Genomic DNA, 25,755 nt, shown 5'->3' with positions numbered 1-25,755 from the left:
CACCGACAGTGTATGAAAGTTCCCATTCTCACTAAAAGACTTCTTTCATCTTTTTGATAAAAGACATACTTAGGCCTTTGTGGTAATACACATCTGTAATCCTAGCCTAGGAGGCTGAGGCAGGAGGATCACAAGTTCAAGGCCAGCCAAAGCAACTAAGTGAGGCCTTAAGCAACTTAGTGAGGAGACCCTGTCTCAAAATAAAAAATAAAAAAGGGCTGGGTATATGGCTCAGTTGTAAAGTACCTCTGGGTTCAATCACTAGCACACGTAGACACACACAAAAAGTCATACTTAGGTATGAGGTAATATCTCACTGTGGTTTAAATTTTCATTTCTTAAAATGATTAGTGATGCTGAGCATTTTTTCATGTTCCCTAATGGCCATTTGTATGTCTTTTGAGAAACGTGTGTTCATGTCCTTTGCCCATTTTTTAATCTGGTTATTTTTTTTTTCCTTGTTGAGTTCCTTGAATACCTTAATATTTGGATTATTTATCCAACTGTGGTTTGCATTTATTTTTTCACATTTTGCACATTGTTTTTTAATTTGTTGTTTCTTTTGCTGTGAAGTTTTTAGTTTGATTCAATCCCATTGGTTTGTCTATTTTTGTTTTTGTTGTTAGTGCTTTCAGGGTTATATCCAAAAAATAATTGTTTGGACCAGCGCTGTAGAGCTTTTCCCCTACGTTTTCTTCTCTGAGTTGTAACAGTTTCAGGTGTTCTGAATTTTGAGGTTTTTTTTTTTAATAAATGATGTGAGACTGGCATCCATTTTTATTTCTCTGCATGTGTGAATATTCAGTTTTAACTAGTACCAATTATTGGAAATAATTGTCCTTTCCCTGTTGTCTGTTCTTGATACTTTTAACTATAAATGCATGGGTCTATTTCTGGGACTTTTTGCCCTGTTCCTTTGGTTGATGTGCCTGTTATTATGCCAGTACCATGTTGCTTGGGTTATAGTTGCTCTATAATATATCTTGAAATCAGGGAGTATGATGACTCCAGCTTTGTTCTTTTTGTTCAAGATTGGTTAGCTCTTATGAGTCTTTTGTGGTCTCATGTATTTGAAGTATTGAAAATAATACTGTTTTTGCAAAAAATAACATTGGAATTTTGATGAGGATTGCCCTGAATCTGTAGATCACTTTGGGTAGTGTGTACATTTGACGATATTAATTCTTCCAATCTGTGCACACAGGATTTTGTTCAACTTATTGTGTTTTCTTCATTTTTTTCATCAGCATTTATAGTTTTCAGTATTTAGGTTCTTCTTCCTCAGTTAAATTTATACCTAAGTATTTTCTTTTTTGTTAGTTTGTTGTTAGTCTGTGAAAATGCTACTAACTTTTAATGTAGATTTGTATCCTACAACTTTACCAAATTTGTTTTATCAGTTTAATAGTTTTTAGGTGGAGTCTTCATCTAGATCATACTATCAACAGACAGACAATTTTACTTCTTCCTGTCTTGTTGGGATATCTTTTATTTCTCTTGCCTAATTGCTGTGGCTAGGACATTCTACTGAATGTAGTAGTTGAAAAGGAATGGTGAAGAGTGGGCACATTGTCTTGTTCCTAATCTTAGAGGAAAAGTTTTCAACTTTATATGGTTGGGTATGATGTTAGCTCTTGGTTTGTCTTATAAGGTCTTCATTGTTTTGAGAGATATTTCTTCTATAACTAATTTGTTGAGTTTTTATTGTGACAGTTATTTTGTCCACTGCTTTTTCTGTTATCTATTGATGATCATATCATTTTGTTAATATGGTATTTTATAGTTAATTGATTTTGTTATCTTGTCTTTTTGACTCCATTATGTCTTGCGTATGCTTGGAAGAGTTCTAGTAGGTAGTTGATAAATCTAAATTTGAGCTCAAGATTTATTGTGTTGCTTTTTTTTGAGATCTTTGGTATTCTAAGAATACAAATTAATGCCACATATTTGTAAGGTATTAGTACCTAACTACTGTTTAAAGTTCGTACAGATTATGTTTGATGGGAGATAATGTCTCATCATTTTTCCCCACCTTCCCGATTCCTAAATATGTATTTGATAGCTTAGGTGAGCAGTGGGGAGGTAAGAATTCTGGCTTAAAGTATGCTTTTAGTGATTTATTAACTAGGAGTTATCCTAAGCTTTTTTTTCTTTATCATTGGCAATACACATTGCTTATTTGTTAATTAAATTTGTGGTACTCAAGTGTCTTGAACTAATTAACTTGCTAAAAGTTCTATTTAAATGGCCTTTTAACACAAGATTCACTTTTAATCTATTAAAGGAATATATTTTTCAGAAATTGTTACCTCTTAGTTTCTGAATGTGATTTTACCTTTTTAAAATGGATTATCATTCCTCAACTAAATAATTGGCCTCTTATTGTTGAAATATGAAAAGTCCATTTGGTGTATATATATATATATATATATATATATATATATATATATATATATATATATATATATATATATATATTCTCTGTTTTTAGGTACGTTCTTCAGATGTGTCATGGTCTGATACTCGGAGGACCCTCCGAAAAGATCACCGCTGGGAATCTGGATCCTTATTGGAAAGAGAGGAGAAAGAGAAGCTTTTTAATGAACACATTGAAGCACTCACCAAAAAGAAAAGGGAGCACTTTAGGCAACTTCTGGATGAAACCTCTGCGGTGAGAGTCTCTATTTTTCCTATCTTTCATCTGGATGAATCTTCCATATTTCAAAAGTAAAACATTGATATGATCTTTAGTGTCATGGTCTTTAGACCTATTACTGGAATCCATAGTTTTTATGACACTCTCTTCTGATTTTTTTTCTCATTTGAATATGTTATAGCATTCTTACTATTTAGAAATTACTTCTTTTTGCAGTTTTCAAATTCATAACTGCTCCTGTACTAATTCAAATTGTCCTTAGTTGTGTGTGATCAGTGATCCCTCCTGATTATAGATTTAGTAAATTCCTTCTTTGCTCCATTTTCAATTTGGTACTATGGCCCCTTGTTTGGCAGTTTGTACCCTTTGTTATCCAGGTTTTGTTCCTGTTTATCTGCTCTCTTTTTGGTGATGGTTTCTTCAGAAGTTATGATGTTTGCCCATGTAAATACAGGGTTTGCAGGTGATTGTCTTAGGCCACCTTGAAAGTATGGCCATGAAAATAACTCTTGTGGCAAGCCAACAAAAAGAAATTGCATTAAAGCTGCTTCCCTGTCCCTAACTAGTCCAGTTACGCTTGGGCATTACAAGAGATCGCAGGTCAGTGTGTAATATTATGTACCATATGTGCTGCAGTTTGACCCCCTAAATAAAAGTGAATTGTATTTATGTTATTTATTCACTTGTCTTTTCAAAGATTACCTTAACATCCACGTGGAAAGAAGTTAAAAAAATCATTAAAGAAGATCCTCGGTGTATTAAGTTTTCTTCTAGTGACAGGGTAAGAAGATTTTGTCTGGGATTTACTGTCAGTTTATACATATTGATTGGGTACTTAATCAGCAGCACTAGTTTATTTTTTATTTTTTAAGAGACTCATAATTTTATTGCCAAGTTTCAGGGAGGGGAGTTCCAATCTGCCCCAGTATATTAATATCTTGACCAAAATGAAGTTGATGGTTTTAAGTCAGTTTCAATTGTATGAAAAATGAATCTGAATTTTAAATTCATTTTTTTTCATATTAAGAAGGCATTATCTAAAGTTAAATTATATTTCTTAGAGGTAAACTTGTGTTTTGCAATCATAAAGATTTAATGAAGCTATGGTTTTATTTTACAGTCAAGTCCCACTAGATAGACCTATTCATGGCAGTTGATATCAAGATATCAAAACACCTGACTTTTTAAGCCACGCTAACAGAACATTACAATGAGATCCTGAGTTCTTGTATGTTCCAGAGACTTTGCAGTACAGAAAACTCTCAGAAGTTTATAAAAACTGAGCCCTTTTGTCATGCGCTCTGGCTCTAGTATAGAAAACAAATTCACCTAAAGTTTAAAATAGTGTATGATGTTAAGAAAAGTATTCCTCACTATTTTTATCCCTTGACCCTTTATGTGTTCTTTCTTCCCATCATTCCCTTGCCTGGTTGGTTTCTTTAGGTCTGGTATCTAAAAACCCATAGATCTAATATTCTTCCCTTCATACTCTAGTAAGTTGGATTTTCATTAGCTGGACCACAAAATATACATGACTGGGAAAGAGTTGTAGACTGATTAAATTAGAAACCCACTCCCAGTTTCTAACTTACCTGTTTAGAATTGGTAGTAAGGCCCTTTTTTACTAGAAAGTTAAATGCTCAGTGTAAGTCATTTGTAAGTTCTGAGTGTTTCCTTATACTTGATGTATACATAAATTATATCAAATTATATCCTATTAGTGTCTTTGTGCTTTAAGATATGTCAGTAGGAAATGAACACTTAAGCCTTCATGTCTTTATTTTTAAAAAGATTTTTACAAAACTCTTGAGGTTGTTATGAATATTAAAGGAGATGTTTGTAAAATGCTTGGCAGTGTAGTGCTTCATGGTTTCTTATTCTTGCTTTTTAAAATTTTTTGCCTTAATATGCATTGCAAATTGTACACTTCAGTGAATTTTATAGGACCTGGAATGTATTTGATAGTCTTTTTGACTTTTTAATTTTATTACATGTGTTAACATGTAATTAACTGGTTTAATGAATAATTAATGTTCATTTTGGAAGTAGTCCCCCTACCCCCAAATGATCTCATTTTCTTTGTGTTTTTTTTTTTTTTTTCCAGAAAAAACAAAGAGAGTTTGAAGAATACATCAGAGACAAGTACATCACAGCTAAAGCTGACTTTAGGACACTTTTGAAAGAGACCAAATTTATAACATATAGGTGCGTGTATTGAAATGTTTCATATCGACAGTCATTGTCTTTACTAGTCTTTACTCTAACAGCCAAAGCATACTTTGCATTCACACACATGTTGACATTATTAATTTTTAGGAATAAGAAGATGCCAACTTTTATCCAAAGCCAAATAGAGTCCATATATACTGTACTTTTTTCCTCCCCCCCCCCCTTTTTTTTTTGAAGAAAGGGCCCAGATGTCAATTCTTTTTTTGTGTTACCCACCCATCCGGTTTTTAAAACATACTTTTGTTTTTACTTCACTGCTTTTTTTTTTTCTTTATTTCTTTTTCTTTTTTTTTAGAGTATCCTCAACTTTATAAGAATGGTGTTTCATGAAGAGACTTCACTATCAGTTATCTTTGCCTCCTCTAAAAACTATTCCATGTCGTTAGATCATTCTAACACCTGAAATCCTCTGCTTAAGCTTAGCAAAAACATTTTTTTCCCCTCAGAGGAAAGCAGTTTGCTGGATACATTTACGTAATTTTTAAAAAGTTATAAAATCAAGAGTTTTTAAAACAAGATTTCTGTGTAGCATACCCAGTAGTTACCCAACTCCAGTCATTTACCATTAGGGAAACAATTTTGCATTGCTTATCAATCAGTATGCAGGAAACCATTTTTTGTTTCATGCTCCAGCATTTCGTCCTTTAAAAGAAAAATTGAAACATTTTAATGAAGGGTATGTGCACGGGAGGATAGATAGTGCTGAGGGTGTGGTTTTTAGGTATTTTGTCATTTGGATTTTTTGGTCAGGATCCTTAATGTTTTGCATCAGCTTGGGCTTTTAAATTAGATGTGAAGTAAGACTTCTTTCTACATTTTTATAGTTAATTTAGTGAAAGATGTGAAAGTGAAAGCTTGTGAAAGATGCTGGGATTGGCAGCCCCGCAGACTGAAGTCCTCTGTTCATCCACAGAACAGGTACAGCACGGGCAAGATTTACCCACCCACCCTCAGCCCTGATCTGGAGGGACCACCAGTAGGGGTGGGAGGGTAATTCAGCTTCTGAGGCCCTTTCACTCCTTGGAGTCTTTGCTGAGGTGATTTACAAAGGTGACTACTGCAGTGAAATTTTTCTTAAAAAAAAAAAATGAAAAAAAAAATGGAAACACAATTAGGAACTAGATGGACATTTCCAGCTCATTTTTGAAAGACCAGTGAACAGCAGTCAGTAATTCTTGGTCTTCTTTTTCTTATTTCAGATCCAAAAAGCTAATCCAAGAATCTGATCAGCACCTGAAAGATGTAGAAAAAATTTTGCAGAATGACAAACGGTATCTAGTACTGGACTGTGTGCCAGAGGAGAGGCGTAAACTGATTGTGGCATATGTTGATGACCTGGATCGCCGGGGTCCACCACCACCTCCCACAGCATCAGAACCCACTAGACGATCAACAAAATAAATCCAAATACTCTTCCACAGGGGTATCTATTAATTCAAAACGCTTGCATGAGCCAATTTTCAGGTTTTTACATATATGTGCATTAGTCAACCTATTGGAAAATCATCTGACAACAGGAGAAGCATTTGCGAACAGTTTCTGAACAGAATATTTTGGAAATATGCTTTTCTTTGTGTGGCATGACTGACATACATACTCAAATATAGGCTATCTCTAGTAAATCTAAAATACTGAAGCTAAAAATCATCTTTTTATGAGGTGTGGAAGTCAGTGACTTGGTGACGTTCTTTCTAGCAGTGTTATTCATGCAAGACAAAAGAGCATTTGTGGTTTGAACTTGCAAGATTCAAATACCACAGACTCCCAAGAAAATTTAAGTTGGGGTTTGTTTTGATTTTTTTTTTTTAATGCGGGTAAAAGAGAAAACACTGAAAATTGAATTCTTCCAGAGGCTAAGAATATTATAATGGATATACTTTTACCTTTGTTTCTAAAGAACAGTTTAGTTTTATTTGTTCACTTATGTGCTTTGATTATTCCCTCTGAATTACAGGCCAAGTCTTGTTGTTTAGCCTAAGAGAAGATTTATTTAGTAATTTCTTCTCAGGTATGGAACCACATTCATAACTAACATGTTGACCAGAATAGAACTCCTGGTTAAATATATTTTATTCTCCATTAAGTGATCTTTATCAATATTCTGGATTAGACAACAAAATTACCTTTCTGGGTGTTCCCTGTAAACTATACTCCTGTTTGAATGTTAAACTTTTGTTTCTAAAGTTTAAGATGTTTGAATGTTCAGTTTATGTATTTGAACTACAATAAACCAATCCTTTTTATATATGTGGATTATATATGATTATTGTTACATAATTTATAAGAACTAATTTTATACCTGTTTTAAAAGAAACAGCAGGTGCAATTTGGCACAAAGAAAGTAATCTTTGAATCTTGACTATTACATAGTTTTTAAAATCTTGAATATGAATGCAGTATTTCCCAGTATAAAGAGAAGAAATTTGTACAGAACCATTTTTTTTGGATGCTGAAGTCCCTTAGTAATATTTATTGCTTACTAGAAAGAAGATGCTGATTTTTGTTTTGTTTTTCTTTGCTTTGCTTCTTTTCTGTTTGTTTGTTTTGCCATTTATAGAAACATTGATGGTTTGTGCCTTTTTGACGTTCTATCAATGTCATGCGTATCACACCATGAAACTTTGATTCTCAATTGCTTTTTCTAACTTTACCTCCCCAATCAAAAACAAAGTAGAACTATGTTATCCTTTCATAGTTTGCCAGTTTCTGAGTGCCGCATGATTTTTCTTTCCTGTTAATTTCATACCTACTGATTACAACAAAAGCTAGAAAGAGGGAATTCAAACAGATCTGTATTTGTAAGTTATATGTATATAATTAGAGACACATGCACATCCATATTACTTGCTAAATAGCTTGGATCTATTAAGTGCTGTAGAAATTGTGTGAACTCTGTAGAAACCTGGCACCAGTGGATCAAACTAAGGTCTTAATCTGAAAAAATGGGATTTGTATTTTTTCTCTCGTTTTGAAATTTTATTTTTATAAATTCACAAAGTAAAGTGCTTGCCAAAAGGAGCACAACTATTATAGAAATATTATTACTCTTCAGATGTTTTCACGTCTTCTTTTGTTATTCTAAATTCCACACAGAATTGTTTGCCTACTCACCACATTTCTGTTTTCTCACAGTAAATCAGCAGTGTGAAGACAATGGCTTGGTGATATCTCATGTATCCTACTTTTAAAATATTTTGAGTTTGATTGCACAAATCAAAATTTTCTGTACAGATTTTTTTAAGGGATCAAATCAGGATTCACCATGTCACATCCTTAATGAAAGGTTCATTAAAAGTATGCTTTGTTTTCAGTATCAGTATCTTCATATGGTGGTGGTGGTGGTGGTGCTTCCCCCCCCCCCCCCGAGAATTGAATCCAGAGGTGCTTTACCACTGAACTTCACCACTAGCCCTTTTTATTTTAAAACAAGGCCTTGCTAAGTTGCTAAAGCTGACCTTAAACTTGCAATCCTCCTGCCTCAGCCTCCCCAGGTGCTGGGATTGCAGGTATGAGTTGCTGTGCCCCGCAGATATGGTGCTTGTCTACAGACTCTGAAAAATCATTTTACCCTGAGCTACTGTTAAGGTCGGACTTCCTTACTATAAAAAGCCCCATCATTCCAAGTGGTGATTTTGAAAAGATGATTCAAGACACAGTTTAAGTTTCCAAAAACTACCTGAAGTCAAACATAATTGTTTTTATTTCTTTACAAGTTAAAATGTCAAACACTGAAAGTTTACATCCTATATTTTCTAAATATATAGTGAACATAAAAACCTTTATTCAAATGGTTCATCACAAACAATTTTAATGGTGACTTTTTTGTATAACTTAGTATCACAAAACAATATTTTGGGTTCTTGGGTTAAATTATTCTTTAACATGAAACTTTCAAGTAAAATTTGGATTGAAGCAAATAAAAACAGTTCTACCTTTTGTGTTAAAAAGCAAACTATGATCATTTATTAGGGGAAAAAAAATCCCCAAACCCACAGATTGAACATTAAAAAACAACAGTATTTCTTTGCATAGCATATTCTTTTTTAAAGTATTTTTTGTTGTAGATGGACACAGTATCTTTGTTTTTATTTATTGCACAGCATATTCTTGATATTTCTGATTTTCCATTGCTCGCTTTATTTTCCCCCCTCAATAAAAATACCAAAGAATTCCATATGAAAGTAATGATAGATAAATGTCCTTTTTGTATTTAAAAGGGGAAGAAGTGTGTCATAATTATTATGTTTTACTGAATATGATGTTTTACTATAAAATGAACAGTTACTGCCTATTTAAATTTTGCTGTTATGTCTAGGAATACAGATTTGATTTTTATTGCTTTTCATTATTTATTATACTTGTGATTTTTATTTTCTATTATCAGCCAATTTGTCTTTTCATACTTTTTTCACACTTATTACTTGATTATTTTTATAACTTAGAAGCCCTACAATATTTTAAAAGTTGAGTAGGTTTCTGGATAAGTGTTTAGGGGTAAAATTAATACCTTTTAACAAGAAAGTTTACTACCTCCATCCTTTATATTTGAGGCTTGCCTTTAATTAATGGTTAATAGCTATGTCACTGTTTATCATGGGATAGGGAGATACTGGGAAGAACAGATTTCTGTTTTAAGAAAAATAACTTTCAAGCAGTTTGGAAGAGAAGGAAGGTTGTTTTTTTAAAAAATATATTTTTTCCATATCACAATATAGGATGTCATGTTAGGCTCCTAAAATTCTCAGACTTTATAGCTAAAGACCCATTTAAGTGGCTTTAAAAAAATCATTGAAGAAGACTTTATAGTATACAGAAAAGTTTAAACTTACTTAAACTTTGCCAAAAATAGCTATGGTTTGAAATTAACCCAGAATTGGGATAAGGTTGTTTCCTTATTTGTTAACTTTGATTGGGAAAATTAACATGGATTTTCATTAAGTAAACTAACATTTATCAAACAAGTAGCTCATTAAGTAAAATTTACTCATTGTGTTAGAGAAAGCTCTTAAGTGGAAGTGGATCTTGAGCTTTGGTTATGTGAAATAAAAATTGATGACATTAGGGCCAGCAGGTTTAGGAAGAAACTGAATATGAATATATATACAGGCTCAACCTTTAACAGACAGAAGCTCAATTTCAGCCAGCACAGTACAGAGCTGGTTCTAAGATGCACATAATAGAAACATTCACTGTGAACAAGTGACTAAATAGCTTAACTATCTCATCACTTTGGCAGCAGCTTCTTTATACTAAACACTTTACATGAATTTTTTGGACTTCCAGGTTATAATTCTGAAGCATAAATATTACATAGTGTTTTACTTACCAGATTGCACATTTTGAAAATGCAGAAGCATTTTTGTAATTCTTAATGGCTAATAATTTTGTATGGTAAAGTCAGCAGTATTAATAAGCAGCAGTACAAGTAAATACAATAACCATAATTCATTTTTCTTTGGAACTTTATTTATCACAACCCTCTGTCTCTTGATCTTCATGTTCCCAGGGGATAGGATCGTTGTCTTGTACAGAAGGGACAGTGTCCCTCTCAATCCAAAACTGCTCTACATCAGGGAGGACTGGAATCTCTGCCTTCTCCATTTTCTCTTTACTAGAGTTGGGAGAGGCAGGTTTCTCTTTCTTTGGAATGGATGCTGAGGTCTCTGGGGATGGAATCTTGTCAGGAAGAACCTCCAAGTTACCAACTGGTGTTTCCTGAGTCTCAGAGGCTCTTGGGGGATTTTGGGTTACCATCCATTTCCATAAGCCTTTCAAACCTTCCCTGAATTCTTCCAACATCACTAGAAAAATGAGAGGATTTGCTGAAGAAATGGAAAACATTAGGACTTGAGACAGGGCTATGAAACCCTGTGGTGGGCTTGAGCCTCCAGCCTTCAGATGCCATACCCATAGCCATGCTATCCATTCAGGGAGCCACAGAAGAGCAGAGGTGATAGCAATGCTGGACAGCATCACTGTGAGTTGCTTTGAACGCATCTGGTTTCTAAAATTTTGAGTCTTAGTTCCTCGGTTTTTACATTGACTGTAAGCTCTCCAGAAATAAAAGCTGGCCAGAAGTAATGGAAGGCAAAATACCAGGAGAGGGTAGAGCTTACCAAACATTGACATGAACTCTTCGGCCACAGCTGGTATATCCATGAGGCACATTTCCACACCTGCGTGGTGCCTGGTATTGCTGAAGAACCATTCTGGCAGGGGTAGCAGGCTAGCCACAGCCCAGATGGCTACCAGCACTGAGCAGATGGTGCAGCTGTGGACACTTACTTGTTTGGCTGGGTCACTTGCATACATGTAGCATACTTTGGCCACTGCAACAATTGTCAGGCTCTTGGCTGCCATGCACATGTGGATGAACCAGTCAGATGACTTACAGACAAACCAGCCTAGATCCCAAACACCTTTGGAGTATGCTGTAGCTCTAACAGGTGCTGAAAACAGCAGGAGAGAAAGATCAGCCAGGCTGAGGTTCAGAATCAGGGAATGAATCATGGATGGCTTTCCCTTCCAAGCACTATGAAGGAGGATGCCAATCACACACAGGTTCCCTACGAAGCCCACCAGGCAGACAGCCACCAAGAGAGCTGGGATGATGGTCCTCCAGTCCTTGGAGTCAGAGGGCAGGTACCCTCCAGCAAAATGGAGGTAAGCAAAGGACATATTCATGATGCTGGAGTTGGAGTTGGCAAAGGCAGCTGCCAACATCACCTTCTCCATCCAGTTCCTCCTTAGGAAGTTAGCTCATTTAGGTTTGTCTTCTGTCTCCGCTCTTCTGCATAGGAAATAAATTCTGTCGTCAGTGTCAAATGACACCTTTGGACCCTCCTCCTGGCTTGTTTCCCAAGAACAGAATGTGGAAGAAGCCTGGTTGCTAAGCTCTTCTCTGCTGCATGCCTTATACCTGTGCCTGCACCAAATGACAGGCAGCAGCAGCAGCAGCAGCACACACAGTTGCTGCTCATTAGCAAGTCTAATACCAAATAGCAGCCCTGTAGAGTAATAAAAATATAATGCTTATAAAAGATAAATGAGAAGAACATACACGTAAGTGGGATTTGTTCCTCGGGGCAGGGAGTTGGGGGAGAAGTGGGGAAAGATCACTAAAGCCAGTCAAGGCAATTATTATTTTTTAATTGTTTTTTGTTTTTTAGTTGTAGATGGACACAGTACCTTTATTTTTATTTATTTTTATGTGATGCTGAGGATCAAACCCAGTGCCTCACACATGCCAGGCAGGCGCTCTACCACTGAGCCATAACCCCAGCCGCATTCAAGGCACTTATTTTCAACGAGCTTGTTTCTAAAATTTTGAGATCTACAATTCAGTAAACACTACATCTGAACCAAGTCCTTTATATTCAAGCATGCCTCAGAATCCCCTGGATAGCCTGATCCAGTAGGTCTGTACTAGGACCCCCAAATTGACATTTCTAACAATTTCAAATGCTTCCTTGCTTCTGGTTGGGAGACACACTTGGAGAGCCAGTTTTAAACAGAACCAATGCTGCTGCTCCTTCCCTTTTTGCAGAGATCTGCTTCCTTGTTACCCTACCCTCAACACCCCTTTGGTCCTGTCAACAGCTTGCTGATATCAAGCACAGCTGGGTAGTGAAAAAAAAATGGGAAAAAGTCCTATTAAATCTAATTATGGTTGACTCAAGTTTAGTCTATTGTGGGTTTTTTAGAGATAATCGCGGAGCTTGGAATTAGAGGTTTGCTTACTAATGAGGCTTTTCAAAAAGTGATGGTGATAAAGACAACCACATGATGAATTAAGCTGCTTTTCAGAGAGAATTCCTAAAAGATTAACCAAGACGAGAAATAAAAGAAAAATCAATAATTTCTATGTTGAAGGCTTTTTAAGAGATTTAAAAGAAAATGACATTTAAAGTTGGGAAAAGAAAATTTTTCAGATTAAATAATTCTGGAACCAGTCTGAAATTGGAAAGTGTTGCAAGGCAGTGGACACTCTGGGGAGGACTAGATGAGCTAACATGGTTCAAAGGAAGGGGCAGAGTTGAAATGAAGACACCTTCCACCCTAAGCGTGACTGAATCAGAAGTGCTTTTAGTGTGATCCAATGGAGATGGTACTGGACTAGTCGTCAGACTCTGAATTCTGGTTATTTTGCTCTCACCAGTTCTTCTCAGGAAAGGAAAGGAAAGGAATGACATTTTAAAATCCTCTAAACCCTGATCTCAGTGATAAGTCTGACCAATAAAGCTACCTACTGGAGAAGCTTCGGTGGTGCTGGGTTTGTTCGATTTGTTTCCTTTCCCTTTTTCTCTGGGAGGTAGAACTATAGCTCTGGCTCTTGTGGACTTAGAGGGATGGGGTGTGGTGGAGAGGTAGTCATTACAAATAGGCATAAAGGATCTTTTTTGGGATGATGGAAATGTATAACTCTAAATTTACTGAAACCTTAAATTGTATACCCAAATATATTAATTTGTGATATGTAAACTATACCTCAATAAAGCTTTTTTCAAAAAACTGCATGAAAGCCTGGTCTGCTTCCACACTCGTGCTATATGATCCTAGCAACTCTGCAGCTCCATGCCACCGAAGCCTAAGCTGGGTCTCATGCTGCTTTTCCTAATAGGGGATACTACCTGCCATGATGTTGCCAAGAGACAACCCTTGGAAATTGTGAAGCAGTAATAAAACAACTAAAAATTTGGGCCATAGACATTTTTTTAAAATTCTACTTTATACTGAAAGAATTTATATTTAAGTAGCAAGGGACATCAGTCAGCTTAATCTCAAAAGAACCTAGATAGAGCAATTTGTGGTCAGTCTTATAACTGGTTTCTGGTAAAAGCAGAGCTAAATGTGAACGTGGTGTTACCAACACTGGGCAAAGTTTGCCCTATAGCTTAGTTCCAGAGAAGGGCTAACAATCATGACAATCTTTTTTGAGTGCATCCTAAGAATCAGTCTCTGTGCCATGTGTTTCAGGCATTTAGCTCCTCATGACAGCTCCCGAAGAGGGTATGATTGTATTCTCTATTTGCACAGATGATGACACTGAGATATATAATAGCTTGCCTGTGGGTCAGTACTACACAGCTAGTAGATGACTGAGTTGAGTGGGAACCCCAAGAGTCCAGAGTTGGGTTTCAGAGCTGTTTATAAGCTGTTTGCTATCCCGCCCAAACAAAGAAATTGTGGGATATTGTTCTTTAAGTAACATGATCCTCAAATTAGCAGAATTCAACCAATAAAAATTGAGCCTTCTGTCATGGGCGAGAAAAGCTCACGCTTTTCTTTCAGTGAATATGTATCGGGCCATTCTTGTGCTAGGTGTGATACTAACCCTGAGAACCCAGAGTGGAAGAAGAGTCCTCTTTTTTAAGGAGCTACAATCTAGGGGGCAGAGACAAATCTCAGGGACAATGAAAATTGTCATTGAAGAGTCCTGGCTGCTATGGATGCCTGGAGGAGAGCATCTGACCCACACCAGGGGTTGGAGGGGTTGGGGTTGGGAGGTTGGGGGAGAGCCTGGAAAGTCTTCTTGGAAGAAGTGATATTGGAGCAGAGAACTTAGCCATGCACCTTCTCACTCACTTCTGCCAGTACCTTTTTGGAGCTTATCATTGCTATGTATTCAGTAACTCTGTTTAGCACACCAGAAAACAGCTGCTGCTTCTCAGAGAGGTTGTTCAGTGCTGCACAGTGTTCTTCCATCTCTGAGGGTGAACCTCTCCAACAACCCACAGGTGTTCAGGCTTTGAACTCCTCGTGGAACACATTGAATCAGGCTGGGCTTCACGGACCAGCTGCAGTTTGTTAGCCTGCTGGAGAGCTTTTAAAGCATGCTCAGTTCCGTCTCTGTGGGTACTCACAATTTGGCACGCAGTTTTTTCACTACCACCCACAATATTAATGAAAACCCGTGAGTATGGTTACTGTTTTTTCCTTTGCTGACTATTGTGCTTTGTTGGGTCTCCTGTTTTGTCATCTCCTGATTGTGCTTCTCTTTTTGGACCACAGTTGCTTTTGTGGAGTATCTTTTGCTGCGGGGCCTTCCTTAGTGACATTCCCATTATCTAATGTCTGGTATTCCAGAGTGTCAGTCCAGGCTAGAGGTGTGAGCAGAGCAACAGTTCATCTCTGAGGTAAGTGAGTGGGTATGACTGGGTCTGAGACCTCATCTTGCTTTTGTTGTTGGGGAGAGCCAGGGACTAAAAGTTAGAAGACCTCAACCATATCTTTGAAAAATGAGACTATTAAGTCAAAAAAGGTCATTTTGGATTAGAGTCAAAACCTCATTTTCCAGTTTGGAGACAGTTATTTGTCCTTTGGAAGATGGCTTGACACAAGCTGGAGTCTTGGATGCCAGGTGGACGGATGTGGTTTTTCTTTCACCCTATCCTATTCTCTGGCAGGGTTCTTTGTTAATAACTGCCCATTTTGACTCTGGGGAGGATAAAATTTGGACATAAATGTGATGGCTCCTTGGGAAAGAAAAAGGAGGGTAAAAACATGAGGGTGTATCTGCATTGTGCCAGCTTATATAGAACTTAGTCCTATCCAAACATGACTGTGGCTGATATTCTGAGGCATATATTTACTCCTTTTTTCCTTCCCAAGAGTTTGCTTTTATATTATTATGATGCAAATTGTAATTGCAGCCACAATTTTTGTTATAATGTAATGAGGGGCTCCAGTCAACCAAAAATTCCCTAGAGAGAGGTGTCAGAGGTTGATTTATCCACAGTGAAGAATATATGGGGTACTATATTGTACCAGCATGTCTTTTTTAGCAAGTAAAGCATTTAAATACCTTAACAGGCCCAGGATAGTCCTGCTTAGATATAACCAGCCCATCCCTGGCTATAGATGTCTTATTTTTTAGAGTATTATTTGCTGTGGTTTTCTACTGAAAGACATGTTCCATTAATTAGGGGAAAAAATCTAGTTGCCACAACCAACCACCTTGTACAAGAATTTTTTCATTAAAAAAAAAGTTTCATTCATGTCATACAATTCATCCATTAAAGTGTACAATTCAACATTTGGTGGATATTATTCTCTTCCTGTTCCCACCCCGATCAGCAACATGCTTGTGGTGGTCTCCTTAGCGTGACTAGATCTGTTTCCATGACTACCAAACTTGGCAGGGGGTAAAACATCTTCACGCAGGTGTCCAACATCCCAGGACCAGATGAGTTGGGCAAGGAAGGCAGTGTTCAGAGATCCAACATGAATTTGATTTCTTGGTGGCACATAAAAAAAAGCAAAGAATGTTGCTTTCCTTGAATCCCAGACTTCACTTTTTAAAAAATGAGCAAGGCATCTCTTGCCGTCTAGATTTTGCCCTTTTTGTTCACGTTTGGGAGAGAAAAAAATTTATTATTGAAACCAGGGGAAACTGAAATAAATCCTTTAGACTTCATCTGCTCTTACTTGCTTTTCTAGACTTAACCTGCTTAACCTGCTTTTAGGTTACTCACTTTTGGTTGACTGTCGATAACACCCCTGATGTGTGCATTATCATGGTAAGGACAGAGGAATGTGATTCATTCACTTTTCCATGCTTCAGCAAATAGATATCCCCAAACCCAATCCTGGGGAGGCAGATTGCTCTCCTGTCTCCTCACAAGCTGCTTCCTGAATATGCTTTCTAATTTGCAAAACTTGTCTTTTCAGTGATTGGCATATTGCACGGTGAGCAAAATAAGCCTGGTGTGGTAACTTTTGGTGTGGCGGGGTGATGGTTCTGGGAGTTGACCTTGGAGTGCTTGCCACACAGGAGTGAGTCCTTATCACTAAGCCATATCCCCATCCTGGTAACATTTTTAACACGAACAATAATAAATTGCACTCAAATCTTATAAACAAACCAACAACAACAACAACAAAAAAAACTGTTTTGATGGAGAAGGGAAGCTACAGAATCTGATTCTAAATGTTTCAACCTGGGTGCAAAATGTTTGTCAATTTCTGATAAATGCATTAAAAAAGCTTTTTAAAAAATACTTTTCCTTTCTCATACATTTTCTTGTTAAAATTACAGAAAGTTCTAATTTTCTTCTAAAACTTTTCTACTTTATGCATAACTATCCCCTTGTAATTGAGAAGTCAAAGTATCTAATTTTTACCTTCATAAGTTTTTAAAAAATTAAGTCGAAGTGGTGATGATATTGTGGTTAAAAGAAACCGAGGTGTCCCAGAGGTTGTGACTTGCTCTTCATCACAAAGCTGATTTGCTAAACTGAGATAGATCCTGTATTGTGATTCTGGTTTCAGTTCTTCCTATCAGGCCAGCCTCGGTGAAACATAAGTATCTCTTGGGATATTTTCAGGCATTCTGTGTTATATGTTCAGGCATTTCCTATTGCAGCTGTCTATAGCTTACTACGAATTTAGTAGCATAAATCAATACACCAATCTTATAGGTCTAAAGGTCAGAAGTCCTAAAATCAGTGTATCAGCAGAGGTGTGCTCCTTCTGGAGGCTCTGGGGAGAATCTGTCCACCTCTCTTAGTTTTTTGGGGCTGTCATATTTCTTGGCTGATATCCTCTTTTTCCATCTAAAGCCAGCTGCACAGCATCTTCAAATCTCTCTGCCTTTGGTTTCTGCTTCTATCATCGCCTCTCCCTTCTCTAACCACCCCACCTGCCTCCGTCTTTATAAACAATCCCTGTGATTTTTACTGCGCTTGCTTGGGTAACTCAGGATAATTTCCCCATCTCAAAATCTTTAAGATTTTGGTCAAGTAACATAACAAACACAGGTTCCTGTGTTTAGGGTGTAGACCTCTTTGGGGGAGATCTTATTCTTTCACATATTCTAACAAAATTGTTAATGAATTTGGGAGATGCTGGACTAAACAAAATTAAGTAGGATTTCTCTGAATTTTGAGAAAGAAAAATTAGCAGAGATTTTGTTGAGACTTCTATTTTCGAAGCACTTAAATTTTTCATGCATTATCTCATTTCATTCTTAATGACATTGCTAAAGAGTTCTATTTCCATTAAATGAAAAAAAAAACTGGTTCAAAGTAAAGTAACTCAAGATCACACTGCTATTAACCAACAGCTGGAATGCAGACTGGATGTATCCAGCTGGGCATGATAGTACACAACTGTAATCCCACCTACTTGAAGGGTTGAGGCAGAAGGATTGTGAGTTCCAAGCCAGCCTGGGTAACTCCGGGAGACCCTGTCTCTAATAACAAATTTGGATCTGTCGGATACTAGAATCTCTGTAGAGATTCACAGCATTAATGTTTTAATATGTAAAGCACAGGATTTAGGATCCTGAATTTTCAGATTAATTTAGCTGGGATCACAGCGTCTTGTCAAACAACTTTTTTTAGAACATACATTATGAAACATACTCACTGGCCTCTATGTCACTGTTATTTGAGATTTTTTTTTGTGATGTAAATGTTCTATATTGCCACTATCCAATATGGTACTCATTAGCCATATGTGCCTGTCAAATTCTTCAAATATGAGCAGGATGACTGAAGGAGTGAATTTTAAATTTTTTATACTTTTAATTGGACGGTATATCTCTGTTCTTCCACCTTTAAAGTTCAAGTCTAGCCTAAGCCTAAGTAGCTACTTTACTTTCATGCATAGTACTGTATTTGGCAACTGGTAGCAAAAGTCATTTGATGAATGTTGAAATCTCTTGAAATGCTTCTGGAAAGGATGTGCTTTTTGTGATGTTAGGTAATAGTAAAGCATGATTTCTGGTGTCATCTGAGTAGTCAATGGGAGTAGTCATTCAACAAAAAAGCCATTCTGAGGTTGTGGAAAAAAATAAGGAAGTGGAACGAAGGTCTTGCCAATTCTTTGAAGTCACTCCAAGGAGACAGGGTGTGCTTCAGTGAAATTACTGCCTGTAATCTTCCATGAGACCATACCATTGGAAATATTGTAGCACAATGGCCAAGTTCATATTGTGGGCTAATGGTGTTCAAACTTACTTTGGCCATGGCAAACTTTTTTTCAGATAAAATATATAGAAAATATACAGAAAAAAGGGAGCTATATGAATTAAGCAAGTGTTGGTGGAATCATGGTACTATTTTCTGAAGCCCCCTTCAACACCCAGTTACTGTTGTGGCCCTTCAGATAATTCTTTGAAACTTTAATAGGGGATATAAATCACAGATAGACTCTAAATATTTTAAAAACTTAGAGGCCAGGAGAGTTCCTGGATTTGTCAGGGAAGGCTGCATAGGAAAGGTTTCTGTTACTTGGGATTGAACCCAGATATCTCTATTTGCATATTTTCAAATACATTTTATATCCATACATAATTTTGAAAGAATCCTACTTATCATTGCAAATTTGCTTTTTCTCTTCATATTATGTCATAAGTAACTTTCTGTGGTATCAATATTGATCTACATTTTTAAAATGGCTAAGTATTCTTTTTCATGTTTGTGAGGGATCGTGTAGAACAGGGAGAAAGGGGTATCCTTTAGGATCTCCTGTCACTGATCTAAGCCAAGTCATTCTCATCAACCTGGAGTGTGTTCTTTACTCAGAACCAGCAATTTTTTTTCAAAAGGGCCATCCTTGCCCATGGACATCCAATGGAATTGTATATCACTGAATTGGCTTTAAAACTTGCTATAGCTTTTCTTTCTTTAATGGTCACGAACATTTTTTTTTTGTTGTTGTTACTGGGGATCGAACCTAGGGCTACTTAACCACTGAGTCACATCCCCAGCCTTTTTATTTTATTTTTTTTTATTTTGAAACAGGGTCTTTCTAGGTTACTGAGGCTAGATTTGAACTTGAGCTTCTGGGATTATAGGTATGTGCCACCATGCCCAGCTGATTACTGACAATTTTAATAATTCTATTTCTAAAAGAGAGAGAAGGCAATAGTGAAGTAACATTTTTTCTTTACTCTTTGCTAAACTATGATTAAAAGGAAACTTTCAACAAGATTTATAAGTTCTAATATAATTTATTTTTTAAAATGTTTAAGTTTTACTCCAGTCTTTGGGGTAGAAAATGAGATTGATGAATCTAAGTCTCCCCTGGATTTGGCATAAGATGATCGTTGAAAAGGCCAACATTGATTTGGCTTAAGCGTTTTCTGTGTTAGGTGGGTATTACATGGATAACTGATTCATACTGAATTTTTCACATCTGTTTTAAGATCTTTTTCTACCCAATCTTAAGCAAAGGAATAATGTCAGTCTCTGCTGTTGAGCTAGCCACTGTCAGCAGATCTTCAGCAGTCTCTGGAAATTACTACTTTTTTTTTTAATCTTTGTGGTAGGAATACTAAAAAGTGATATTGTGAGGCAATGAGCATATTAGGTTGACAGTGGTAATCATTTCATAAATATGATATTGTACAATTTAAAAATTATTATTATTTTGGGTGCTGGAGATTGAACCCAGGTGCACTCAACCACTAGTCACATCCCCAGTCCTATTTTGTATTTTATTTAGAGACAGGGTCTCACTGAGTTGCTTAATGCCTCACTTAGCTGAAGCTGGCTTGGATCCTCCTGCCTCAGCCTCACAAACCTCTGGGATTACAGGCCTGTATCACTGCTCCTGGCTTAAAATTATTTTTAACAGACTGTACAGTTGTATAAATCATGTTTCAAAATGTATACATTGTGATGTGACTAAATCTATACACTTTGAATATATACCATTTGTTAATTACAACTCCAGAAAGTTGAAAACAAATATTTTAAAAAATTATTATTCAGTTGCCATTATGAAAATTATTATGAGACAATGTCTATGGTTCAACTAGAAATTATAACAGTCAACACTTATGAAGGGGGTTACTAAGTACTAGGGATCTTAAATCCATCTTTCACACAAACCCTAAGATGTAGGTGTTTTCATTGTATCCATCTTCCATATGAAGAGAAGTAATTGATTCCAAATCAGAGAGAGTAAGTGATGGGCCTGGAATTTTGTACCTGGCAGTCTGGCTTTGGCATTTGAACTACAAGGCCTGTCTCCAAACAAAGCCTTCTTTCTGAAAACTGTAACATTAGGGATCAAGTTACCAAAATGAGGTGTGAGATCAGCCACTGGGGAATGGCAGAAATGTGTAACCAAAATGTGGTGGCTCTTTCTTGTTAGAGTATTTATTTCACTTGAATTGTTGACTAGAACCCAGATATCTCAACTAGTGACCTCTCAACAGAAGTCCTACTTTCTGTAAAAATAACCTAATAATTTGGATACGCTGCCATATATCTCTTCATGCATATTTGTAAATAAATTATATATAGGTATATAATGTTGAGTAGCAAATTTCCACTGTAAATTTGCTTTTACAATCAGCCCTGTGTCTCTAGTTAAGTTCATCCCTCCCTTTCCATTAAAGAGACCATGGGGGTATTTGAATAAGCATTCTTTGGTGGTATGGGGTGGGTACTGGGGATCTGTTTAATCCAGAGGAGCTGTTAACCACTGAGCCACATCCCCAGCCCTTTTTATTTTTGGAGATGGGGCTCACTTAGTTGCTTAGGACCTTGCTAATTTGTTGAGGCTGATTTTGAACTTGTGATCCTCCTGCCTCAGTTCCTGGAGTCACTAGGATTAGAGATGTGCACTGAGCTTGGCTTGAAAAAACTTTTAAATCTATTCGGTGCAAACATTTGTTTTTTCAAGATTGTTTTTAAAATTTCACATTTGCTTCTTCAACTGTTTATAGCATAACTATCACTGTCAAAAATAGTAATTTAATTAGACCATGAAGAGTGAAGGCAATGTGGATAATTTTCTGAGATGCTTTTTTTGATTCTTGATGTAAAAAATAGTCTCTTCAAAATGTTCTAGTTCACTTTCCTCAATTAACTGACGAACCACTGATGTTAACCATTATCTTGTGGGCCATGAAGGGAATGGTGTTGGTCTAATGTGCCTTGATGTCAGTTTGTACCTGTAACTAATGTGTATTTTACTTCAGTTACTGTAGTAAAGCACCACAAATTAGGTTGGCTCCTTCTCAGGGCTGAGGGAGAATCTGCTCTGGCCTCTCCTGGCTTCTGGAGGTGGCTAAAATCTTTGGCATCCTTGGCATGCAGGTGCATTACTGCAGCTTCTGCATGGTGTTCTCCCCATGTACATGTCTCTCTCCAGATTTCCCCCTTTTTATAAGGATACCAGTCATTGGCTTAGGATCCACCAGTATTCTCATTTTAACTTGATCACGTCTCTCAAGGCTCTCCAAATTGTCACATTCTGAGATACTGGGGGTTAGGACTTCAACTATGGATGGAGGGAGGGAGCACAATTTACCCTGTTTCATTGTATTTCAGGATGTCCCCTCTCTCAAAGGTGAGGTGGAAAAATGTTGAATAAGGTAACTCGAGGATTTTGGTTTTCCTATTAGCTTAGTGAAGGTGAGGGAAATCTGAGGTGTGCCCTTCACTCACAAATCTCCACAGGGAACAAGAGGGCAATAATGAATCATGAGCAAAGTTAAAAATGTCTGCAAACTGTCAAGTGTCAGACAAATGTATAATTAAGTCATGACTCCTTTGTTTTTCCTGCATTTGCAAGAAAATGGGGGGTGGGGTGGGGCATGGTGTGTCATGAGTAAAAGGAATGGTCCATTGGGCTCGAGGTCCTTGTCAGAATTCACACAATTCATACAGTTTGTATCCTGTTTATTTTCTCAAGCTCCTATTCACACAATTCCACAGTTCACATAGTAGCCCAGTTTTACAAGGACAGTTGACTCTGTGGAAGTCTCTGAACTGTTGATTAGTGGGCAGTGCCCCCTTGTGATAACTCAAAATACTGGATGTTCGGCTATGGAGAAGAGGCTGTGGTGTACTGTAGGCAGTTTGAGGTGTCGGTGAGTCACGTGTAAAAATAGAGGTGGAACAAAGCTCAGGGACTGTTGTGGTATAAGATGTCAATGGAGCTTCTGAAGAATATTTAATTAGGATAAGAATATTTAGGCAGGAACATGAACACATACACTAAAAAATGGATCCCTGTGAGAGGGGAGGTGAACAGTCTTCTACTAAATTGTGGTTTGAGGACCATTAGCACTGCTTGAGGGCTTACCAGAAATGCAGAATCTATAGCTCCACGCCTGAATCAGAACCTGCATTTAATAAGAACCTCAGATGATCATCTGCATGGGAAAGTGGGAGAGGCTCAGGGGTGCAGCAGGGCAGATGTGTTTGGTGCATGGACTAGATGTAGAATTGAGTTAGAATCGGGCACTGCCACTTACTAGCTGTGTGATCTTGGATAAGTACCTCAGTTGCCTTGGCTTAGTTTCCTCATTTACATGAGGAACTGGGATTATTATAGGACAACCATCACCACCACATTCTAGGCAATGGGTAAAGCACTTCTTATTTCATTAGTGAGACAATGCTTGGTAAATGCTCACCCAATTTTGAAAAATGATGATTATCAAAGTCATAACCAAAGCATGGTCTTTGAGCAAGTAGATGGGAAGAGAAAGGAATGCCTGCCCGAAGAAGTGAAGACTGTAGCTTTAGAAGTGCAGACGGGATTTTGAGGCCTGCTGGGAGCAATTGCTCTGAGCTGAATTTTGAACCCCTCACTTACTTTTGGCGTTATTAATGCAGAAAGAATGCTTCCAAGTGAAATCAATCTTTAGAGAGTTTGCTCAACCTAATAAGCAACAAGGAAACTTTAAAGTAGGGCTTCTCAGCCGGGTGTGGTGGCTCATGCTTGTAATCCCAGCTGCTCAGAAGGCTGAGGCAGGAGGATCGTGAGTTCAAAGCCTCACCAAAAGTGAGGTGCTAAGCAACTCGGTGAGACCCTGTCTCTAAATACATACAAAAAAATAGGTCTGGGGATGTGGCTAGTGGTTGAGTGCCCCTGAGTTCAATCCCTAGTTACCCCCCACCCCCAAAAAAAGCGCTCTCAAAATGTTTGATCTGAGGACCCCTTTACTTTACACTCTTAAGTTCTTTGACGTCTTCAATAACTTATGTTCACATAAATTATATCAGTATTATTAGAATACTGAGAGTATTAATTCATTTAAAAATAAGTCAACCCAATATAGGGGTGTGTGTGTGTGTGTGTGTGTGTGTGTGTACATATAAAAATAAATAAATAATATATATTTTTTTCTTTTTGGTACTAGGGACTGAGCCCAAAGTCACTTTACCACTAAGCCACATCCCCACCCTGTTTTTACTTTGAGACAGAGTCTTGGTAAGTTGCTCAGGGCCTCACTAAGTTGCTGAGGCTGGCTTTGAACATGCAATGTTCCTGCCTCAGCCTCCTGAACCACCGGGATTATAGGCATGTGCCACTATGGCCAAATATAAGTAATATTTTCATAATAAGTAAGTATACTTTCTAAAACATTGAAGAATTTTATGTTTTTGTAAACCTCTTTAAAGTCTGGCTTAATAGGATGGGGCTGGATTCTCCTGGGGCACTCCATCTGTTGCAGGTCACAGTCACATAACCTCTAGAAAACTCCACCATACACTCTGAGAGTGGAAGCGAAAAGCCAAGTAATATTTTAGTATTAGGAAATGGTTATGATCTTGTGGGCCCCTGAAAGGGTCTAAGGGAGTTCCAGAAAAACGAGAGTTTAAAAAATTAAAGTACATTCATTGTAAGCAAATGCATGTAATTAAACCCAAAGCATTTACATTTCTACATTAATTAATTGCTTAATGGGACAGAACTCAACTAGGATTCCAAGTTGATTTGAAATTAGGAAGTAAGATTTCTGTAAGAATTCTCACTTTTTATTGATTGGGACTGGTCTTACATGTGGGTTTTACCTTACTTCCACAGGAGTCTTTGATTAAGTGTACTTGGCAATTGTCAATAGAGTTTCAGTTTAGCTTCAGGGAATTTGGCATTTTGCACTCTTTGGCTGCTCTTGCTACTTGGGAATGTGGTGATTAAATTGCAGGATGTGATCAAAGCATTGCTTGACTTTTGTGTCATATTTTATCTACTTGAGAGAAGAATGGTGGGACAAAATGGAGCAGAAGTCTCTCTAATTGAATATATGTCTCTCCAAATACAGCTGTCAAAGTGTATTAAGTTGGAGTGGGCTAGGAATGCCTTGTGAATTTGTGATTTCTCCATGCTGGGAGGGCGTATTTTGTAGTAACTTGATGGCAAAGAGCCTCTTTTTAAAAAAGGAGTTGTAGATGGACACAATACCTTTGTCTTTTTTATTTTTATGTAGTGCTGAGGATCTCACATGCTAGGCAGGCACTCTACCACTGGGTCACAACCCCAGCCCCAAATCTCCTGTTTTGTTTTGGCTCCTGCAGTGGCTATAGTGAGCACTATGTTGTGACAGGAGTTTAACATCACAATATTTGGGATGGTTGACTATAATGCAGCTCATGGAAACTTAAGGATCAAACTAATATGCTTTAATCATATTAATATGGTAGGGAATTATTTAATGCACTGAATATTTTTGGGGAAGATTAGAGCTTTAGGTAAGTCGAGCAATTTTGTATTTTGTTTACAAATAAACCCATGTATAATATAATGAATGAAACGAATATTTGGCATTCCTGTTCACTGTTTAAATGTTAAAATCAAATTCCATTTGTTTCTTGAATGTATATTATCTGGTTCTGGGGGAAGATCAGGAATATGAGAATAAAGAGAATTTTGTTTCTGAGAACTTTGCTTTGACCTATTTGATCAACAGGCCAGAACTACTTGGTACTTTTCTGCAGTGCATGGATTTGGCCAGCAGAGGGCAGGAGAGTAAACACAGTACCTTGCTGATACAACACAAAAGCTGTGTGATCCCAGAATTCTAAGAACTAGATCCTGTGGGTGGTCACTCTTGGTGAGCTGGAAGGGATACCCATCTGGGAGGGTGAGCTTGCCCTTGGCTAAGGCTGATGGTGGGCTTT

General features: G+C 37.2%; 2 protein-coding genes across 7 annotated transcripts in view; one reads left to right on the top strand and one right to left on the bottom strand.

Moving 5' to 3' along the window:
* Positions 1 to 7,132, top strand: part of Tcerg1 (transcription elongation regulator 1) — a 65,242-nt gene extending 58,110 nt beyond the window's left edge. For 4 of the 6 annotated variants that reach the window (XM_046460102.2, XM_046460101.2, XM_046460100.2 and 1 more), the window contains 4 exons: positions 2,492 to 2,671; positions 3,354 to 3,437; positions 4,761 to 4,861; positions 6,085 to 7,132. In XM_046460102.2, coding sequence (XP_046316058.1) covers positions 2,492 to 2,671; positions 3,354 to 3,437; positions 4,761 to 4,861; positions 6,085 to 6,286 — 567 coding nt within the window. In that variant the 3' untranslated portion in view covers positions 6,287 to 7,132. Of the gene's footprint in view, positions 1 to 2,491; positions 2,672 to 3,110; positions 3,257 to 3,353; positions 3,438 to 4,760; positions 4,862 to 5,709; positions 5,804 to 6,084 lie in introns of those variants that run through there. The other 2 variants (XR_006855196.2, XM_046460104.1) reach the window with 2 other exon arrangements.
* A 3,216-nt stretch (positions 7,133 to 10,348) lies between these two features.
* Gpr151 (G protein-coupled receptor 151) lies at positions 10,349 to 11,620 on the bottom strand. The gene has a single exon (XM_046460419.1). It carries the CDS (start codon positions 11,618 to 11,620, stop codon positions 10,349 to 10,351), a length of 1,272 nt encoding a protein of 423 aa, XP_046316375.1.
* Between the last annotated feature and the right edge of the window lie 14,135 nt (positions 11,621 to 25,755).

This window comes from Marmota monax, unplaced genomic scaffold (assembly GCF_021218885.2).
Source record: "Marmota monax isolate L192 unplaced genomic scaffold, Marmota_monax_Labrador192_F-V1.1 WCK01_AAM20220418_F8-fsc00006, whole genome shotgun sequence".
In the NCBI taxonomy this organism is placed as follows: domain Eukaryota; kingdom Metazoa; phylum Chordata; class Mammalia; order Rodentia; family Sciuridae; genus Marmota; species Marmota monax.
The sequence above is the reverse complement of the archived record's forward strand: the minus strand, read 5'-3'. Positions and strand labels throughout refer to the sequence as shown.